This window comes from Olea europaea, chromosome 22, assembly GCF_002742605.1.
Source record: "Olea europaea var. sylvestris chromosome 22, O_europaea_v1, whole genome shotgun sequence".
Lineage (NCBI taxonomy): Eukaryota > Viridiplantae > Streptophyta > Magnoliopsida > Lamiales > Oleaceae > Olea > Olea europaea.
In genome coordinates this window covers 695917-714368 of record NC_036258.1, presented here as the reverse complement: position 1 = coordinate 714368, position 18452 = coordinate 695917, and the positions used below count along the sequence as shown (strand labels likewise).

The 18452-nt window shown below is 36.3% G+C and overlaps 4 protein-coding genes and 1 non-coding gene across 5 annotated transcripts; 2 read left to right on the top strand and 3 right to left on the bottom strand.

Moving 5' to 3' along the window:
- Positions 1-1444: 1444 nt before the first annotated feature.
- On the bottom strand, positions 1445-2716 carry LOC111371844. Its single transcript, XM_022994014.1, has 2 exons — positions 2212-2716; positions 1445-1998 (listed from the first exon to the last, which is right to left on the bottom strand). Exons 1-2 carry the CDS (start codon positions 2714-2716, stop codon positions 1445-1447), a joined length of 1059 nt encoding a protein of 352 aa, XP_022849782.1.
- A 1272-nt stretch (positions 2717-3988) lies between these two features.
- LOC111371286 (L10-interacting MYB domain-containing protein-like) lies at positions 3989-5875 on the bottom strand. The gene is made up of 2 exons (XM_022993185.1): positions 5427-5875; positions 3989-4502 (listed from the first exon to the last, which is right to left on the bottom strand). Exons 1-2 carry the CDS (start codon positions 5445-5447, stop codon positions 4002-4004), a joined length of 522 nt encoding a protein of 173 aa, XP_022848953.1. The 5' UTR covers positions 5448-5875; the 3' UTR covers positions 3989-4001.
- Positions 5876-6266: 391 nt separating this feature from the next.
- On the bottom strand, positions 6267-7303 carry LOC111371287 (uncharacterized protein At5g48480-like). Its single transcript, XM_022993186.1, has 2 exons — positions 6955-7303; positions 6267-6714 (listed from the first exon to the last, which is right to left on the bottom strand). The coding sequence occupies exons 1-2, from the start codon at positions 7221-7223 to the stop codon at positions 6495-6497; spliced, it is 489 nt and encodes a 162-aa protein (XP_022848954.1). The 5' UTR covers positions 7224-7303; the 3' UTR covers positions 6267-6494.
- A 2994-nt stretch (positions 7304-10297) lies between these two features.
- On the top strand, positions 10298-10370 carry TRNAK-UUU. The gene has a single exon. It is a non-coding gene; the product is annotated as a tRNA-Lys (tRNA).
- Positions 10371-10408: 38 nt separating this feature from the next.
- Positions 10409-15731, top strand: LOC111371285 (protein PEP-RELATED DEVELOPMENT ARRESTED 1, chloroplastic). The gene is made up of 9 exons (XM_022993184.1): positions 10409-10845; positions 11590-11745; positions 12454-12522; positions 12623-12793; positions 13953-14096; positions 14252-14404; positions 14516-14581; positions 14864-14923; positions 15398-15731. The coding sequence occupies exons 1-9, from the start codon at positions 10531-10533 to the stop codon at positions 15440-15442; spliced, it is 1179 nt and encodes a 392-aa protein (XP_022848952.1). The 5' UTR covers positions 10409-10530; the 3' UTR covers positions 15443-15731.
- The last annotated feature ends 2721 nt before the right edge of the window (positions 15732-18452 follow it).

The following is an 18452-nucleotide window of genomic DNA, read 5'->3' as shown; positions in this document are numbered from 1 at the left end:
GATAAAAATGTTTAAATGAGAAAGTATAATTATTTTCGAACTCTTCCACTCACTGAACTATAAACTCATATTTTTCCACGATTTCTCTTACAAGTAGTATTGGTCTCTGATAGCTTGAGGAGCCTGGTGGTTTTAGAATTAGAGCCACATGACATATTGAGTGATACGATTCATTTTGGTAAAACATGAAGTAATCGTTTTGGGCCCATTTCATTATATTTTTCATAAATATTTGATTTCGGCGCATATTTTGTAATAATTCATAGTCCGCCTTGATGGTAGATCTGACATTAAGTCAGCATCTATCATCGGCGCACGTCACGTTCCTAATCCATTAGGGTGATTCGGGACGGGACGTGTCATTCAGTTTGTAAAAAGCGATGACTAGCTAGATTAACTTTACGACTTTTTTCAACCAAAAATTTTAAAAATTGTACCTGGAATGACCAAATGACAAATATATTAGCTCATTCTTCAAGGAAAAATCCGTCAGAGAATTTTAGTGTATGTTTGGTCCCCATTTTTATCTAAAAATGCATTTTTTCCATCAAATCAATGTCGGACCTACACCAATATTTTATCATTGGATTTGAATTTAAAAAGCCTAAGTTTCCAACTTTATCCTTTGTCACAAATGCAGGAATTTGGCAGCTTCCACATATTGAAAAGTCAAATGAATTGATTTGCTAAACATTTCCCAATACTTTATATCCCCACCAAACGTGTTTCAATTATTGTACATGCACTGGGCCCTCCGTCGTCGCCCCCTATATTGGTTTAAAAGGTTGTCACAGAAATCCGGCTACAATTGTAACATTACGCGAACCGACCGTGATTTTCACTTCACGTTAATTATTGAATTTTTCCAAATAAATTTCGAAAATGAAAAATGATAAAGACCATCTTGAAATTCAATTGTACACTAATTCCAGCGTATATGTTCGTTGTAAATAATAAAATGTTTTTGTACGAAACGGGTTATGTTTTCAAAAAAAGTAACTTCGGAAAATAAAAAAACTTAAATTTTGAAACATTTCACTGTATCAACTGCTCTCGAGAGCGTCTACGAATAGAAGCATTTTAATTTTATTACGAAGCGCTACGTACCAAAAAATTGAAATCGCACGGTGAACATTTGTTACGCGACGAGTAAAGTGAAGGGTGTGTTCGAAATGAAGGAAAAATACGACGTCAAAGTGAATAATTATTCGTACGAAACACTGTACAACTGCGTAGGTGCGGAGAAAAATTTTATAGTTCATTGTACCGAGGAAAAGCATACCGTAAGCACGTTAAAAAAGGGAAATACTTTGACCTATGATACTTTCCTGAATGATGGTCAATAATTGGCCCCTACTGCATTTCACTTTTTACACCCAAGAAAATAAACATTTTCATAAGACGTACATGCAATCCTTTTGAATATTTTAGAAACGTATTGGCATCATGGCTGCTGCGCCATATAATCTCGAAGTCTGTCCCACTCACTTCGTTGTATTTTCGGTGCATGTATTTCGGCCTGTGTTTCATCTTCTACGTTGGGAAGCTCCACCTCAGCTACATTTTCATCCACCTCCGCTCTCGTGAACGCAGCGTCAACCACTCCTGAACGCCTCATGAAATTATGTATTCCCATCGTCGCAACTACAATGGCTACTTGCGTTCGGAACGGGTAGCTAGGCATGCGATCCAAGATCTTCCACCTTTCTTTCCACACACCGAACGCACGTTCAATGACATTTCTGCAGGACGAGTGCCTGAAGTTAAACTTCTCTCGTGCATTTTGAAATCTACGACGACGTCCCGTTCTCTCGTCTCGAAACTGCTGGAAATGGTAAAGTATGTCAGACCCTTTGTAGGGGGCCATATACCTAGGCCGATGAGCAAACCCGGAGTCAACTAAATAGTACTTTCCTGGGGCCGGTAATGGGAAATGTATTTCCGGATCATGGATAGCACGTGCTAGCATGCACGCATCATGTGTATTGCCAGAGTATCCTGCAAGGACGAACGTGAAGCATAAATTAAAGTCACGAGCAACTAACACGTTCTGTGTCGGCACACCTTTCCGCCCTATGAAGTTTACACGATCATGTCACGGTAAAACAGCTTTTACATGCGTTCCGTCAATAGCTCCGATGCAATCTTCAAACAATGGATGCTTGCTCAGATCTGGCCTATGTGGCTCGACACCGTCGTTGTAGTTCTCACTGGGACGAATCATGCGCGCTGAAAGCGCAACGACCGCATGTAGAACCTCTTTAACGTAGTGACATACAGTTTCCAATGAATGGTTGAAAATTGTTGTCACCTGTCGATATCCCTTCCCGTGCGCTAATATGCATAAGGACATGCCAACTTGCTCGTAGATGTCAACATGCTGGTTCATACGTAGCCCATGCTCATCGCGCAACACATGAGCGAAATGTCGAAGCATTGAAGGATACATACGGAATTCTTGAAAGCACATCTTACTATTCTCGCCCATGGCCTCCATCATAAACATGTGACCGTTCCTTGAGAAAGGAAAACGTCGTATACGCCGCTGTTGCCTGTAGTGATATTTTCTTGCGTCATCGCCGGCGATTCTGCAGTATGAAAGCCAAGTGGTGGCATCGATCGCCAAGTTGTAGAGAACCTGGTCGTCATCGCATTCGTCATCTGAGTCGGACCCCAGAACGCAGTTGAAGTTGACGTCAGTTGTGACGCAACACATGATCAATTGGCAAAATTACACAACAGCAGCGAGATATGGACTTCTGTGGACCGCAAGTTCGTCTCACATCGTCAAGCTACACATTTTTTTCGTTTCTACTGCGTGCATGGCTTTTTATAGAAAGTGGGAATGACTGGGACTACATTCTGTGCAATGGTGTACTGTAGCTGTCAAGTTGGACGCACTGTATCAATAATTGTGCACTTCCAAAAAATACTCAAGAGATTCTGTGCAACAGTGTCATATAGCTGTCATCTTGTGGGAAATGCGCCAATAATGGTGCACCTGCAAATAATATTTTCTCGTGCAACGTGATTTTCTTTAGAAAATCTTTTTGTTCTGATCCAATCTCTCCTCACTAACTTTTCGTGACAGTTTTTCAAATTTCACAAGTTTTAAGTGTAAACAATTTTTTTAACGTCCAAACTTTTCGCGTGCGTACATGGTAATTTCGCAAGGCAAGATCGTGGAAAATATCATTTTACAAGTAGTTCGACCTGAAATGTTGCACATGTAAAATATTAACACGATGAAATAATCATGGTGAACAGTCTAAAACGGTTTGCACATCACAGGCACGCAGCGCATTTACATACAGTACTTTTAAAAGGATACAGACAGTTGAGTACGAAAGGGAAACAGTTTTTTGTGACAACACACAAGTAAATGTAACGCGTACAGTGAAATGTGAAATTACTTGCCCCGCTCATTGAATAGCCACTCTATCCATTCAAATTTCTCATCCAAATCTTTCATAACGGCGAGCATGTTTCGGTAATGTTTTTTCGCCAGAATAGCACAGGCGAAAAAGTATAGAGGTGTACGCCGTTCGAGCCGTCCAACCGCCAGTAGCTCCTCTATACAGGCAGTGTCGGTGTTGTCATTTGAGCCTATCATGGTATTAAGCTTGGCCACCACTTCCTCCGCGGCACTTGTGGCTCGGTCGACGGAGAACGACAGCTCGCGTGCAGATGTTTTTTTCTTCTTACCCCGTCGCGTCGCACCGGACGACTTTCTTTTACCACCGCTTGTGGTGTCGGATACGTTTAAGCGGGATCCACTGACCATTTGCTCAGCCTCGTCACTTGAACCACTACTTTCCTCGTCGACGGGGATTGCATCCCGAGTGCCTTCGAGCGCACCGTCCTCAAACAACCCGAACCCCGTTCGGCACAACTTAGTCGGCGTGACCGCATACTTCTCCCCATCGTAGCTGTCGCCAAAAAGTGTACGATAGTGAATATATATCTCGCTCACATCCTTGTCTTTGAACTCCCTGTAGTCTTTATTCTCCTGTGAAAAGAGGGACAAAAAAGAGGGAAGATACGAAAAAAGGCATTCCAAATGTACTGAAAAATACTGAACGGGATTGTTTGGTTACATATTGTGAAAAATGTGTGCCGCGAATTGAAATAGTTACCCTTATTTTTCGGTTCCACCATTCCTCTGATGCGACGACTCGACCGGTGGATTTGTTGTACTCGACCCCGCTACCCTTTAATAGATCGAAGAGACGTCGGTAGGTTCGACGCATGGCGTCCCAATGGTTGCGCAGTTGTTGCTTTGTCCAATTGTGCCCAGTGGCTGAGTTGAACAGCTTGGAGATTCGGGCCCAACCTTGTTTCGTAAAACACCGACCGCTGCGATGGCCTTCGGCAATGGCGGTCTCGCAGGCTACAATGAATGTTTGGGTCTCCAAGGCATTCCACCAAGCATAAGATTTTGCACCTGAGGCTTGACCCAACTCCTGTGCAACGAACAAGCTAGGTGGCGGGCCACGTCCACACTGCAAAGACAAGCCGGCCATCACGCAAAAAAATTTTTTTACGTTAATATTCATTATACGCATTTGAAGTCTGTAAAATAGCTACAGATTAAAAATTTGAACTTGACAAGAACGTACACGTAAAAGATGTTGTGCAGAAGTTCAATTTGGAAACAGACGAATGAACGATGCTATCATTTTAAGGGGGAATGTAGAGAGCACAAGCGCAGGGGTTTAACGAAGACTATGTTCCAGAAATTGCATAAAACATTCTAGTCTCAATTTATGGTATTATAGGTCAAGGGATAGATTTCGTAGAAGAGTATACGGCCAAACAAATACTTTGGAAAAACGGGTAGCGCAATGCATATGGCAGTTGAGATGCGAACCCAGAGACAGGTGTATTTCGAACTGCCACAATATCAATTTTGCCCAAAATCATACGCTAAAACATCCAATGAATTTGATAACTATATATAATTACAGGTTAACAAATACACTACAAACAATTGACTCCTACTTCGAAATAAATGGTGGCGCAATGCATAAGGCAGTTGAGATGCGGACCCAGAGGCAGGAAAATTTCGAACAGCCACTATCAATTTTGCCCAAAATCATACTCCAAAACATCCAACGAAGTTGATAAGTACGTATAATTACAGATTAACAAATGCAGTAGAAACAATTTAATCCTACTTCGAAAAAAATGGTAGCGCATTGCATATGGCAGTTGAGATATGAACCCAGAGGCAGGTGCATCTCGAACTGCCACAATATCAATTTTGCCCAAAAGCATATTCCAAAACATCAAACGAAGTTAATTACTACATATAATTACAGTTTAACAAATGAACTAGACACTATTTGAACTCCCTGTAATGCCCGTAAGTTGTTGTTTTATGAACAAGTAGACAGAATCAAAGAATTTCGTGTTCGACGACCTACCGGTGTGTGGGCGGGATCCATGTGATCGGCGGCCTTTCGAGTGTGGAGGACGTCGCTAACCGGACGGGCGACTGCGATTATTCGACGGCTTTCTCGATGGTGCGCGCGTCCTTGAAAACTGTCTGGGTCTTCGGAGACTGGAAGTATTGTCACTTGGCTGATGTAATTGAAGGAAACCCACCGTCAATTTCAGTTCGTGGTTGGCCGCTTGGGTCTGTTGTCGATCGTCGACAGTTTCAGAAGACGGGTTGCCTTTTCGTTTGGGAAGTAAGGGCAACAAATGGAAAGTGTGAAAAAAAAGGTTCCCAGGGGTCGCACATGGGTTGTCAGATGAATTAATTGCAACGGTCAAATAATTCATTAAATGGCAAAATTAATGACCAACAAACAGGCCCTTAATATAGATTACAACCTTTCAGGCACAAATTAATTAACTAAGAAACTGAAATTAGAAAAGTCATATTACTAATCTAATAGTATACACAATTTGGACAGCAGTAGCGAACGATCGAGTAGTGGGCCATGCTTCTTTGATAACCTCCCCGACGCCCAGGAGTTGTCCAAGGGGGTTTGCCCTAGAGTAGCATTGAAAATCATTTCTCCAGCATTTGACCAGTAAACATCGCTTTCCACTTTACCTCCTCCACATAATGCTGGATTACATTTGACCAGTAAACATTGCTTTCTACTTTACCAGCTCTCAGACCCATAAACATGAGAATCTTGATTTGCCCTTCGCTCACGCTTATAAGTTACTAGTTAAAATTATCGTATTTTGTGGAATTCGCGAATATTTCTACTTTATCCAAACAGCAATACCATTGGAGATAACGACCAGAGTTAAAACGAAAATACTCCCACCCATAATAAAACCTTAGTCAGCACATAACTGCCAGCTGTCAGATTAAAGGTCACATAATCCAACAAAATCCCTCACCAATACATGATATACTAATACCACTCCCATTAACGGTTCCAAAAGTTAACCAAGTTTGACTGGAGACAAAATAGAAACAAACAAGACTTCAAAAAGTAATGCAAGTTAATTGATTAAACATCAGAGGGTTCTTAAGCTTCCACGTCGGCGCATTTCTTCGAGGGAGAGCAGATAAGCCAGATATTACCATAGGGGTCTTTCACCTTGCCCACGCGCCCGCGGCAGCAGGCGTCTTCACCCTCGGAGATCTCTCCTTCCGTAGTGGCGCCCGCGTCTACAGCCTGGGCCAAGGCAGCTTCGATGTCCTCAGTCTCAAGGCAGATCACACCTCCGGTTACTGCAGACTTGACCCTAAACAATGAAGAAGAAGCAACAGCATACATTAACTACTCAATCAGTCACAGTGTCACACGAGTAGATATATTATTTATAATAGCATGAGTGATTACAGAGGGAAAACAAAATACGATGAACATCATTTTAAATCATCACAACTTAGATCTAATATAACGCGATGCAACAGAGGAAAGACCTCCAAGCGTAAGCAAAGAAAGTGAATGAAGAAAATGGACAAAGGCCGAAAAAGCGTACGTAGCAGACGAGTCGTCAATGAGATCAGATACAACAATAATGGCGGAGCCGATCCTGAGTTCAGCAGATAGAACAAGTGGAATCTCATGATCAGCCTTCCTCTTGGGGTTCATAAGGCGGCTCAGCTCCTCAGCTCCGAAGGCAGTCTTGTAAAACTGCACGGCGTCGCTGGCTTTCGGCGCATCCACCACCAGCCATGGCTTCACCGCCGTAAAAGCCACAGTAGAGGCCTTCTCCTCAGCTCCACTTCCGTTCTGTACCTCCGCCATCAACTTAGAGAGAGAGAGTAAAAACCTAAGAGAGAGAATGCAGAGAGCGCGTGAAGAAAATGAAAGGGCTAAATGAACGTAAAACGCGTGCTGAGCATATATTTATAGGAAGCGAGGACTGGTAATCGTCTGTGTGTATACGTGGATATGATAATTATATTTGCACCATTTAGGATAATTTTATATGTAGTATCCATAATGTACATGTGAAATTTCATGATTGGAAGATTGAAAAAACTCCTTTTTAACTCTCCCATAACATTGTATCACTTGTTCATTATGGATACCATAATATACATATAATATAACCCATTTTATTTCTTATATACTATATTTAAATTATATTTAAAGTTCTTAATTTTTGCTCATTGTAGCATTTATGTCTCTAACAATTTTTCTTGTTATTTATATTCTCAAACTTTTCATTAGGTAATTTTATATTAAATAATAATTTCATGTCCAAAAATTCGTTGAAATGACGTAAAATAATTTATTTTCTCATTATATGTTTAAAAATAAATAAAAAAGTAAAAAAAAAATATACATATAATATAACCCATTTTATTTCTTATATACTATATTTAAATTATATTTAAAGTTCTTAATTTTTGCTCATTGTAGCACTTATGTCTCTAACAATTTTTCTTGTTATTTATATTCTCAAACTTTTCATTAGGTAATTTTATATTAAATAATAATTTCATGTCCAAAAATTCGTTGAAATGACGTAAAATAATTTATTTTTTCATTATATGTTTAAAAATAAATAAAAAAGTAAAAAAATTTTTTTTTCCCTCATTTCAAAATATGGAAATATAATATTTTGATATAAAATATCTTCAAGTACGAGACACACTAATTAATGAAAAGTTGAAGATAAGAATTCAAAAATAAAAATAAAAAAATAACTGTTACAATTAGTGATGGTAAAAAAATCCATCCCTCCTCCAATGGGGCAAAAAAATTCCTTTCGAATAGGTTGGGAGGCGAGGCAAGGTGGGGCGAGAATGCTCGCCCCCACCCCAATTCGCCCCGTGAAGGAAAAAAAATATTAAAAATAATTTTATTTCTAAACAACTCACCTGTTAAAAATTTATTTTGAATTTGTATTTTATTCTCTAATAATGACATAACTCGAAATTTTGAAAATGTAAAAAAAATAAAATTAAACGGGATAACAAATGGGGCAAAAAATTTGCCCCGTCTCGAATTTGTCCAGTTGCCATCCTTATTTATAATGAACAACAATTAAGAAGTTTATCTGTAATTAAAATATGATTTATCAAATAAAATTTGTCAATATAATATAAACATCTAATATAATCTAATAGAGGTTCAATTAATTTTATTTCCACTTTAGCCCTTACTTTTTGTTCTTATTTACAATTTAACCTTTCGACAGTTGACCTCCACTTTGTCCTTATTTACATGAATGCCAGTATCTCACGCTAACGGCCAAATTTTGTTGGAGGCCATTTTCTTCTCATTCTCCCGTGTAAAAGTGCAGCGTGGATGAAATTTGAATTCACAAGTCATTGATGATATTTTGGTAAGCCTTGGTTTGTCTCTGATTCTTTCCCCAAAAAAAAAATAATAATAATAAAATAAAAAAAATTTCTACTCATTTTCAATCACACATTTATAAAATAAAATATTCTACACATAAATATAAATTTTTTTCTTCCTTTTTAATTATACATTCTTTAAAAATATACTATTCAAAACGATGTTTTCTTGAAAAGATGGCCGCCAAATAGGGGCTCAGCCTTTACTCATTTAATCAAACAAATTATTTTCAAAAATTTTTAAAATCAACTTCTTACTATTAAAAAATAATTTTTGAATTTTCAAAATCTTTATCAAACGGGCCCTAAAAAAGTTTAAGCCCTTGTTTAATTTTCATTATTTTCAAAATATAATTTTCTATTTCTTGTTTTCAATCACACATTTTTCAATAAATAATAATATCACACGCAAATTCAAAATTTTTATTTATTTTTCTGTATCAATTTACTATTTCAAAATGCATTTTATTTCAAAAATGAGGATCAAACATACTCTACATATAGTCTAGTTGGATTAGTTGCTTTGTAAGACGAAGAATCAAACCAAAAATCAATTAGAAAACTAATATATGTGTGTAAATGCATGTAGGAAAAATAATAATATATGATAGTGCAATCCTATTTATGGAAAGCAAATTGGACAATTTTGTATATTCTACAATTTAAAAAAAAATGAAGGAGAGAGCAAAATTTGGAGAAGGATAAGGTACATCAACGGTTGATACTTTGCTGACATGTCAGAAAGCATGGATTAAGCCAGTGTGCCACGCAAAGGGAAAATTGCATTGCCTAAACCTATTCATTAATTTTAATTTTATAAAAGTATTATGATTGAACACTTAGTCACTCTATCACCCTTTAACAAATTTAATTATTTGCTATAATAAAAATTTTTACCACACATTCACACAATAAAATATTTTACCCATAAATCAATAAAGCTTCTTTAAATTTTAACTACTCATTTTTCAAAAAATAATATTCAAAAATTTATAATTTCTCCCAAGGAGACAAACAGTCTCATAGTGTTTTTATGACTACCTAATTTGATTTTGTTTCATCAAAATTTATATTTAGCGTTATCATGACTATTCAATTTTATACTATTTTATTATAATAACCAAATTTATACAACGGTTTACTATGATCACTCAATTTCTTTTCAACATTTTCACTAATTTTAAAAGGGTAAAATGATAACTTTGCATTATATATATATATATTTTTAAAAAGTTGTTTTATTTTATTTTTCTAAGCAATGTTTTTTAATTAAGTTTTTATTTTTTAAGGAAATTTTTTGTTAAAAATAAGTTTTTATTTTATTTCACTTTTAAGTAACTTTTTTTTTTTAAGAAAAAAGTATATGTGAAATGTTATATGAAATTGGATGGTCACAATAAAATAAAATAAAATCAAGTTGGGTGATCATGGTAAAATAAAATTAATTTGCATGGCCGTGATGGGTTACTATTGATAAATATAAACCTATTACGCTTACGTAGCCAAGTAGCCGTCTTAGCTCAGCCGGTAGAGCGCATGGCTTTTAACCATGTGGTCGTGGGTTCGATTCCCACAGACGGCGTTTCATTTTTATATTTTCCCCTATTCTACCTCACTTGCATTAGCACAATCCTTACTTGATGGAAAATGCTTGTACACTACACCATTGATAGCTTCGCTTCTATAATCCTTATTCGATAGCTTCACTTCTATAGTAAACCAGTCTCTCTGTCTTTTCTTCCATGGCCTCTCCCTCAGTTCCGAACTTCACTTTTTCTACGACTACTCGTTCAAATTCAGTTCCATCTACTTTTCCCAAAAGCCCTCACCACTTGCCGCTAAAACCCACCTCAAAGAGGACCAGCTTTTTGGCCTTGTGCGGCACTTTTGAAGCCGCCTCTCGGGGCTTACCCATGGACCAATTCTTTGCACAAGACGGTGGAACTACTAATAGAAGAGGAGAACAAGGAAACCGGAAATTGGACGCTGCCCATTACGAAGCTCTGCTCAGAGGTGGTGAACAGGTCACGTCTGTTCTTGAAGAAATGGTCAAGCTCGTAAGTTCCATTTGCTAGCTTTTCGGAATAGGCTCCAGGTTTTTTTTTTTTTTTTTTTTTTTTTTGGGAAATTTTTACAAGTTATTGTAAGCTTGTCAAATTCTCGGGCAAAAGCCTAAACCATAAGGCCATTAGCCATACTTTCTATTGTTGCTTTGGAAGCTTGGAATTGTTTCAGTAAGGAATTAAGGGTAAAAGGGATTCAAGGACTGGGCATAAGATTTCAATTTGATGCCATCTCTTGCATTTGATGTTAAAGTTTCTTTACTTTTTCTCTTTTAGACTCGTTCAGTTGGTGTTGGAACTTAATTCTGCCGTGTATATACTGATTCACTTTTGACACGGTACACAGCGTAGTTGTGTTATGCTAGCTATTTATCTTATATTTGTGAAGATTGCAGGTTTAAAAGAATTGGAGATTGTAATGGAGACTTACATAAATGGAAACTAAACCCTATACCTAAACTACTGTCTAAAAACTCCAGAAATCCAACTGGATATGTGGAATTTAAGAATTTTACTTGCTACGATATTTGGAGTTTAGACACAATCAAGTAATGAACTCTTGAAATAACTTTGATCATAAAATATTTTTATCTGAGGGTTTTGGATCTTTAGAATAATTTTTTTTAAAGGTATACTATAGAAGCTCATTATTAGAAACCAAGTTCGTAATGTCTTGCTAATTATGCACTGTTCAAAAAATGGAAATACAATTATCTGTTTAATCTATTTATGCAACAGTTAGAAGATATGAACATGGATGAAGCATCCGAAGAGGTGGCTGTACAGTTGGCTGCACAGGGAGTGATTGGGAAGAGAGTTGATCAGATGGAATCAGGGTTTATGATGGCTCTTGATTACATGATTCAAATTGCTGAAAAGGACCAGGATGATAAGGTAATGATTTATAATATGGACATTTAATTTTTAAGGTCATGTTTATGGTTTAATTCAAAGTTCAACAACTTTTCACTTTTGCATCGGTGAAAAAGATTAACAGTTTGCATTGTGTACACTGGTTTGTACAGAGTCCTTGCAGGATTTATAACTGTTAATCACTTTAATCGGACATAAGAATGAGATTAGAACCGTTTTCTTTTTGCCTTCTATAGGTATTAGGTTCTTGAAAGAGGCCTTTTCATTGTGAGTAATCATGAGTAGCTCAGGCATAAAATTTATGGCGTGCTTATAAATCCTTCTGATTTATGTTGCATAACCAGCTAGTACTCTCACCTTATCATGAAAGGCATATAACAATTGAAAATGAATTGACAATGTTGATTGAGTCTAGAGGCTGGAGATGTTTATTCTATTGGCATGAACTTCTGACAGAAAGTTATTTGGGTTGGGATTCTGGTTTTAGTGGCGGTTTTAAAATAACAATATCCATTTGTTATTTACATAGACGTGGCACCTTTTTTCTCATCTTAAGTTTATAGGATGAACTACGCATTATTTAGTGCTACAACCTTATTCTTATAATTTTGTTCAGGGCTGGTTGCCTTCGTTTTTATTTATTATTATTTTTTTTTTGCATTCACATTATTGCTTTATGGAAACATTAATATGGTGGAATACATTTATTTATTAATTATTTCTTTTCAGAGGAAGTCCCTCTTGGAGATGATTAAGGAGACCGTGTTATCCCATCTCACTAAAGAATGTCCCCCTCACGTGAGAGTCCTTGTGAACTCAACCACTATTTGTCTCAATTATATAATATCATTTTAAACTCAGGCTAACGGAAGAACCTTTCTGTCACATCCTTCTTTAGGTTCAAGTGATTGGCCTTCTCTGTAGAACTCCCCAAAAAGAAAGCAGGCACGAATTACTCAGACGAGTAGCTGCTGGTGGTGGTGTATTTCAAAGCGAGAATAATACAAAAGTTCATCTTCCAGGGGCCAATTTGAATGATATAGCTAACCAGGCTGATGATCTTCTGGAGGTAGCTATTCAAATATGCATGCTTTGCTTTTATATCTCAACTGTGTGAAATTATGGTCGTGTCACATATTTTTTTCTGCCAGTTTCCAGGTTTTGATTAAATTAGATTAGACCAAATTGGTTCAAATGATGGAACTAATGAAATGGGAGAAGAGTACTGGATTTCCATTGTGGACAGTTGTGCCAATAGAAATCGACTTATATTTCAATTCATAATTATATCTGATTCACACCCAGATATTTCCATGCTGTATTGACAGTTTTTCTGTAGAATCATAACAATTCCCTGCAAATATTTAATCTTTCTTTGACGAAGGTTGGACATTAATTGGTTGATACAATCTTTACATGACATTAAGCATTTTTTACCTTGCATGCAGTTGGACTTTTTGTGGGTTCATCTTCTATTATATCTCTTGTTTATTGAGTGGCCCCATAAATCTTCGCCCCATAAATCTTCGCGTTGTATTTGTTTTTAGCACAAAACGTGCAACCTTCCTATTCGAAAGATGATATCATATTTTGTGACATCTATATCACATTTATCATTCTGAAGTCAACATTTTATTTCATTGCACTCCAATTCATCCATCTAATGACCTAATGTTCTGTGATAGATCATTGAATGATTGAACTGAAGTTTTTTGCCAAAATACTTGTTACTAAGTTATTAAATAATATTTGAATTTTCACTCTGTTTGTGCTATTTCTTTGGTGAATGCAGTTTAATATAAGAGCACCATGTAGGGTGACATTTTAGTTTCATCAGCACGAAATTGCATCACGTGACTACTCATTCTTTGATACCTGAAGGTGAAGATGTTTAATAAATTATTTCTTGGTTTAGGTCACCCTGTGAAGCAATTTTGTTTCTTGAACCGTTGCCCCCTACCCCACCCCCAAAATAGGTCAAATAAATTTTCAACATATTTTCTTAAGTTCTGTTTGCAACTTTTTAAATTTTTGTAGTCTTAACATTTTTGTACTGTCATTGTATCATCGTGCATTCATGCTCTTCCTCTCAGTTTCTCAGTTTGAGACTATGATCCCTCATATGCTGTTTGATTATGGGTACTATTTAACTTAGCATTCTTGAATAAAATTCATTCATTTTATACCAACTTGCCATTTATGGTTCCATGCAACCATTTTTTGTGCAGACAATGGAATCTCGTCCTGTTGTTCCCGATCGAAAGCTGCTTGCAAGGCTGGTGTTGATCAGAGAAGAAGCCAGGAATATGATGGGAGGTGGAATACTAGATGAAAGAAATGATCGTGGTCTGAATATTCTTCCTGAATCAGAGGTCTGTAATTTCTGGTTATCATTATAATTTTCAATGAAATGTTCAACTGATTACATTGTTATTTTTTGAAATTGTCAGTTGCTTAATCATTTTAGTGTTATGGTGAAGATGCCTCTACTCCTTTCTAAGAATATTAACTTCACTGTGTTTGACAGGTCAACTTTTTAACTAAACTTGTTGCTCTAAGACCAGGGAGAACTGTTCGTGAGATGATAAAAAGTGTAATGCAAGGAAAAGATGAAGGTGCTGACAGTTCTGAAGGTGATGAAAGTATCATAGGTGAAAAGACAAGTGGAATTGCAGGAAAGGTAGAAATGTTCTGCCACAATGATAGATAATCATTTTTATTATTCTAGATCTAGATGTATCGTCATGAGTTAGGTGATGCATGTATTTAACCATCTTATTCTGATATTCAGGCAAGTGTTACTGGTTGTAAAGCATTACCTGTACGCCCTGGCATGTTTCTTGAGACTGTTTCCAAGGTACCACGAGTTTGCTTCTATGATCATGATACAAGTATGGTTGACTAGGCTATTTCAGTTTCTTTGTGTTCGAAAATCTCTCCCAAATAACTTTTAACAGATGGATATATTGTATAATTTTAGTCAGTAAATTTAGTAGATTCACGCACATATATAGACACGTGTAATGAGTCCAAGTAGGATATTACGGCTGCAAATTTTGGTTTGTCTGTGTTTGACTCTAATGATTAGCATGAATTTTATTTGATTTACTCTAATCTATGCTTTTTTTGAACTTATTAGGTATTAGGTGGCATATATGCAGGAAACGTTTCTGGAATTACCGCACAGCATCTAGAATGGGTAACTAGTCATCTGCCTATTTGTTTCTCTCTTATCTATACCCCCTATTCCCTGAAAAAGTATTAAAATAAAATATGAATAATACAAATAAAGATCTCTGATGTTAATTAGAATATTTGCATGTTGTCTTGTAATCTCTCTCCTATTATTCTTGTATTGCGTGCATTCCTTTTGGTAGCTAAAAAAATTTACCAGAAACTTCTGCTGAATTTAATTTGGAACCAGTGATTGTTTCAAATTTATGAACCAAATTTCATTCCAAACAACGAAATGGACTGTTGCCAAAATGTCAAAACATTTTCGTCTCTGAGATTATTCTGCATTTCTTAAACTTCCTCAAATCTATGAGTTTGCTGTCATTGCTTTCATCACTAGGAGGCATAGAATTGTCAAATGGTGCTTGTATGGTGGGATATCCTACACCATTATACATGTAAGATGCTGAAGCATTTGAATCCTGATTTTGTGTTACAGGTTCATCAGAATACACTTCAAATTCTTGAAGAAATTGCATTCTAGTTCTCACAGGACACGTGTCTCGCACCATTTTTGTAAGTTGAGTGACAATATTTTGGATTTTCTGTAAAGCAACAGCGTGTAAATTTTCACAGTTGGATGCTTTTCTGGTTGTAATGTTGTCATAGTTTATAAAATAAAGAAAATGCACTTATAAAGTGCATTCGCATGATTTCGCTCTGGACGACTCAAGATGTACCCCCATGAAACCGTCTTAAGTAGAACTGGATGATGAAAATGACAAAATGTCCTTGCTTTCGGTTTTCAGAAGGTAAAAGTAATAAACAAATATCCTAGGTCCTAGACTCGGACAAACTATTGATGTTAGTTTGAGTTGCTTTTATTTTTCTTGATCATTGCATGCATGATCTTTAAGTAAAGGATATCAGGAACGAAACAGGATTAATAAAATCGTAAAACAGTTCCCTACCATCTGTTTGGAAGCCTTTGAACACGAAGTAAAGAATGAATGACAATAGAGTATCAATGTTTGTTCAACTTGCCATGGATTTTGGTCACATATTGTGATTTCTTAGTGCTAAACAGTGCATTAGTAAACTGCCTACCATTTTTGGACAACACATCAGTTCTTGTTGTAATCACGTGTTCTGTTATTTTGCATAATGCAAAGGTATATGTTTGTCCCATCTGCCATTTAATTTCTATAAGCTTGGCTTTGGCCATGGTGATTCATTTGATTTCATAAAAAATACATGTGAAAGAATACATCACTGTATGGTCTAGTCAATTATTTTGTGGAGTGTTGCCCAGTTCTGTGCACCACACTTGTCCTAAAAGTTCTCGAAATATCCTTAGATTTCCGCACTAAAGATGGAATGGAAAATGGTTTTCTTACTAAACTCATTATTACTCATAAAGTGGATTGTATAGTATTTGATATTATCAAGAAAGAAAATTTCAAATTGTATACATTGTATCGATGAGTTCTTTCTAGTATCGCACACGAAGTATTACATTAGAGACCTTGCGGAACAAGTCAAGCAAATACTCAAGAGTATGTTTGATATATACTACTGTAGAGAACCATAAATAAGATTGTAATTTCTTGTTATTTTCTAAATAGTAAATATGCACGTTATATAAGAAGCGAGTATCAAAGTATAAGACAAGTTGGAACATATTAGTAAGCTTTTATATGTGTAGATGATCTTTTGGACGGTAAATAATCTACCAATGATGGTGAAAATTAATTCAAATACAGTCTGTTTATCGCTTTTTAAATGTCTAATTACTACCGATTTCATATTCAAGATCAAACGGTCACATGGTGGGAAACAACGGGCGCTTCAAAAGATTTTCATGTTGAACATCAAATCAACTTGCAAACAGAGCAAAGGAATGCAATATACCCTGTTCTTTAAATAACAATTGCATCGTTAAATCACTCGACTAATTTGCTAAGTATAGGTATGAAGCGCATTTGCATACTCCATGACGAAAGTAAACTTCAATTACGGATAAGTTAGTTGGATTGTTGATTTGAACAACAGATGAACACAAATATAATTCCTGTTTGTATACAGTAAAATACATATACAATAAACGTTAATTAATTTTTAGTTATTCTTATACATGCATGTCCCAGCCCCTGTTTGAGTAGCATAATGCTTGTTCTTAATGTCTTCCCTTTTTCTTTTGCCATTGCCATAAAGTCAAAGCACATGCCAATATCTCTACTAATTAAACTATGGAAAGAAACTTAGGGTCCGTTTGATACGCTATATTTTCCATGAAAAATGGAAAATTCCCCACCATTTTCCAACTTTCTGCCTATTTGATAGGCAACTTTTTCCAGGCATTTGGTTTTCTTACTTTTCCTCACGTGACCCCTAATTCCACGAAAAGCAAGAATTCCAATTCTCATGGTTGAGCTGATTTTAGTTTTCTAGGGAATTCAAAGTGAAAGAAACCCTTAAACACACCAAACCCAAAACATTTCTTTTTCTTCTCACAACATTGCTGCGTCCCATTTCTCCTGCAGAACCGGCCCTTGAAATACCAGCGACATTGACCCAGAAAATCTCCCCATAATCCATACCGACGATGGATGCTATTTGATTCTGATCCCGTCGCTCTGTCTCTCTCTGTTTTCCCCTCCGAAATCTCTAAATCGGTATGTATTGTATAAACTTAAACTTTGCAAGTAGTGTATACCCCCCTTTTTTTTCTTTGGGAGTTGAAGGGCTGGGTAAATGGTTTCTGTCTCTCTTCCTATTTCATTTGCTATGCTCCTATTTCATATGCTACCATATTTTATTCTTCAGTTGTAGATTCTTGCGAACCGTTGTGATTAGCTTCTAAATTAGGATTTGTAATTCTCTTCTATGTTAGATTTTGGGTGTTTTAGTCCTACTTTTTGGAATTGCAATGTATTGAAGAACCTGTTAACTTAATTGTAAGCGGTTATCAATCCTTTCACTCGGTAAGTTTTTGGAATTTCATTTTCCTTTTTTTGGGTTTAGGATTTTGATTCTCATGTTTACAATTTCCTTTTTTTGTTGTTCACATTACACAACACAGACGTTTGCTTTATTACTAATGTAATATTACTTATGACCAATCTGTGAATCCATAACTGCAGAAAAGCAATATCATACTGGTGAACAAAAATGAAATTTGTTAAATGGGCGCTCATGATACTCAGTTAAAGTGAGAAGAATAGAAGTGGGTCTGCTGTTATTTGGAAGAGAGAGGACACTAGCAAAAACCTATTTCATAGAAATAAGCTTGTATTGCTATCCCCATATAAACTTGCGTTGCTATCCCCATGTAAATTAGGATCTGTAATTCACTTCTATGTTATTTGGAAGATAGAGGACAGTAGCAAAAACCTATTTGCATTAAAATACCCAATAGTCTTCCAAAGTATCATTTCTGGGTTGTTCCTAACATTGGGTTAATATACCTTCACTTTCTTCTTTTCTTTTCACTGCCTATTGATTTTACATAGAAGCTATTTTTATCCTCTCATTTTAGTCAGGTTCTCAGTATC

Bases quoted from the DNA above. Each gene is read 5' to 3' on its own strand.
- LOC111371844 (XM_022994014.1), bottom strand. From the start codon at position 2,716: ATGTGTTGCGTCACAACTGACGTCAACTTCAACTGCGTTCTGGGGTCC. The intron at 1,999-2,211 runs GTGAGAACTACA...TCGTCCTTGCAG, and splicing joins AGCGCGCATGATTCGTCCCA to GATACTCTGGCAATACACAT.
- LOC111371286 (XM_022993185.1), bottom strand. From the start codon at position 5,447: ATGGATCCCGCCCACACACCG. The intron at 4,503-5,426 runs GTAGGTCGTCGA...TTGTCTTTGCAG, and splicing joins TGGATCCCGCCCACACACCG to TGTGGACGTGGCCCGCCACC.
- LOC111371287 (XM_022993186.1), bottom strand. From the start codon at position 7,223: ATGGCGGAGGTACAGAACGGAAGTGGAGCTGAGGAGAAGGCCTCTACT. The intron at 6,715-6,954 runs GTACGCTTTTTC...TTCATTGTTTAG, and splicing joins ATTGACGACTCGTCTGCTAC to GGTCAAGTCTGCAGTAACCG.
- LOC111371285 (XM_022993184.1), top strand. From the start codon at position 10,531: ATGGCCTCTCCCTCAGTTCCGAACTTCACTTTTTCTACGACTACTCGT. The intron at 11,746-12,453 runs GTAATGATTTAT...ATTTCTTTTCAG, and splicing joins AAAAGGACCAGGATGATAAG to AGGAAGTCCCTCTTGGAGAT. The intron at 12,794-13,952 runs GTAGCTATTCAA...TTTTTTGTGCAG, and splicing joins AGGCTGATGATCTTCTGGAG to ACAATGGAATCTCGTCCTGT.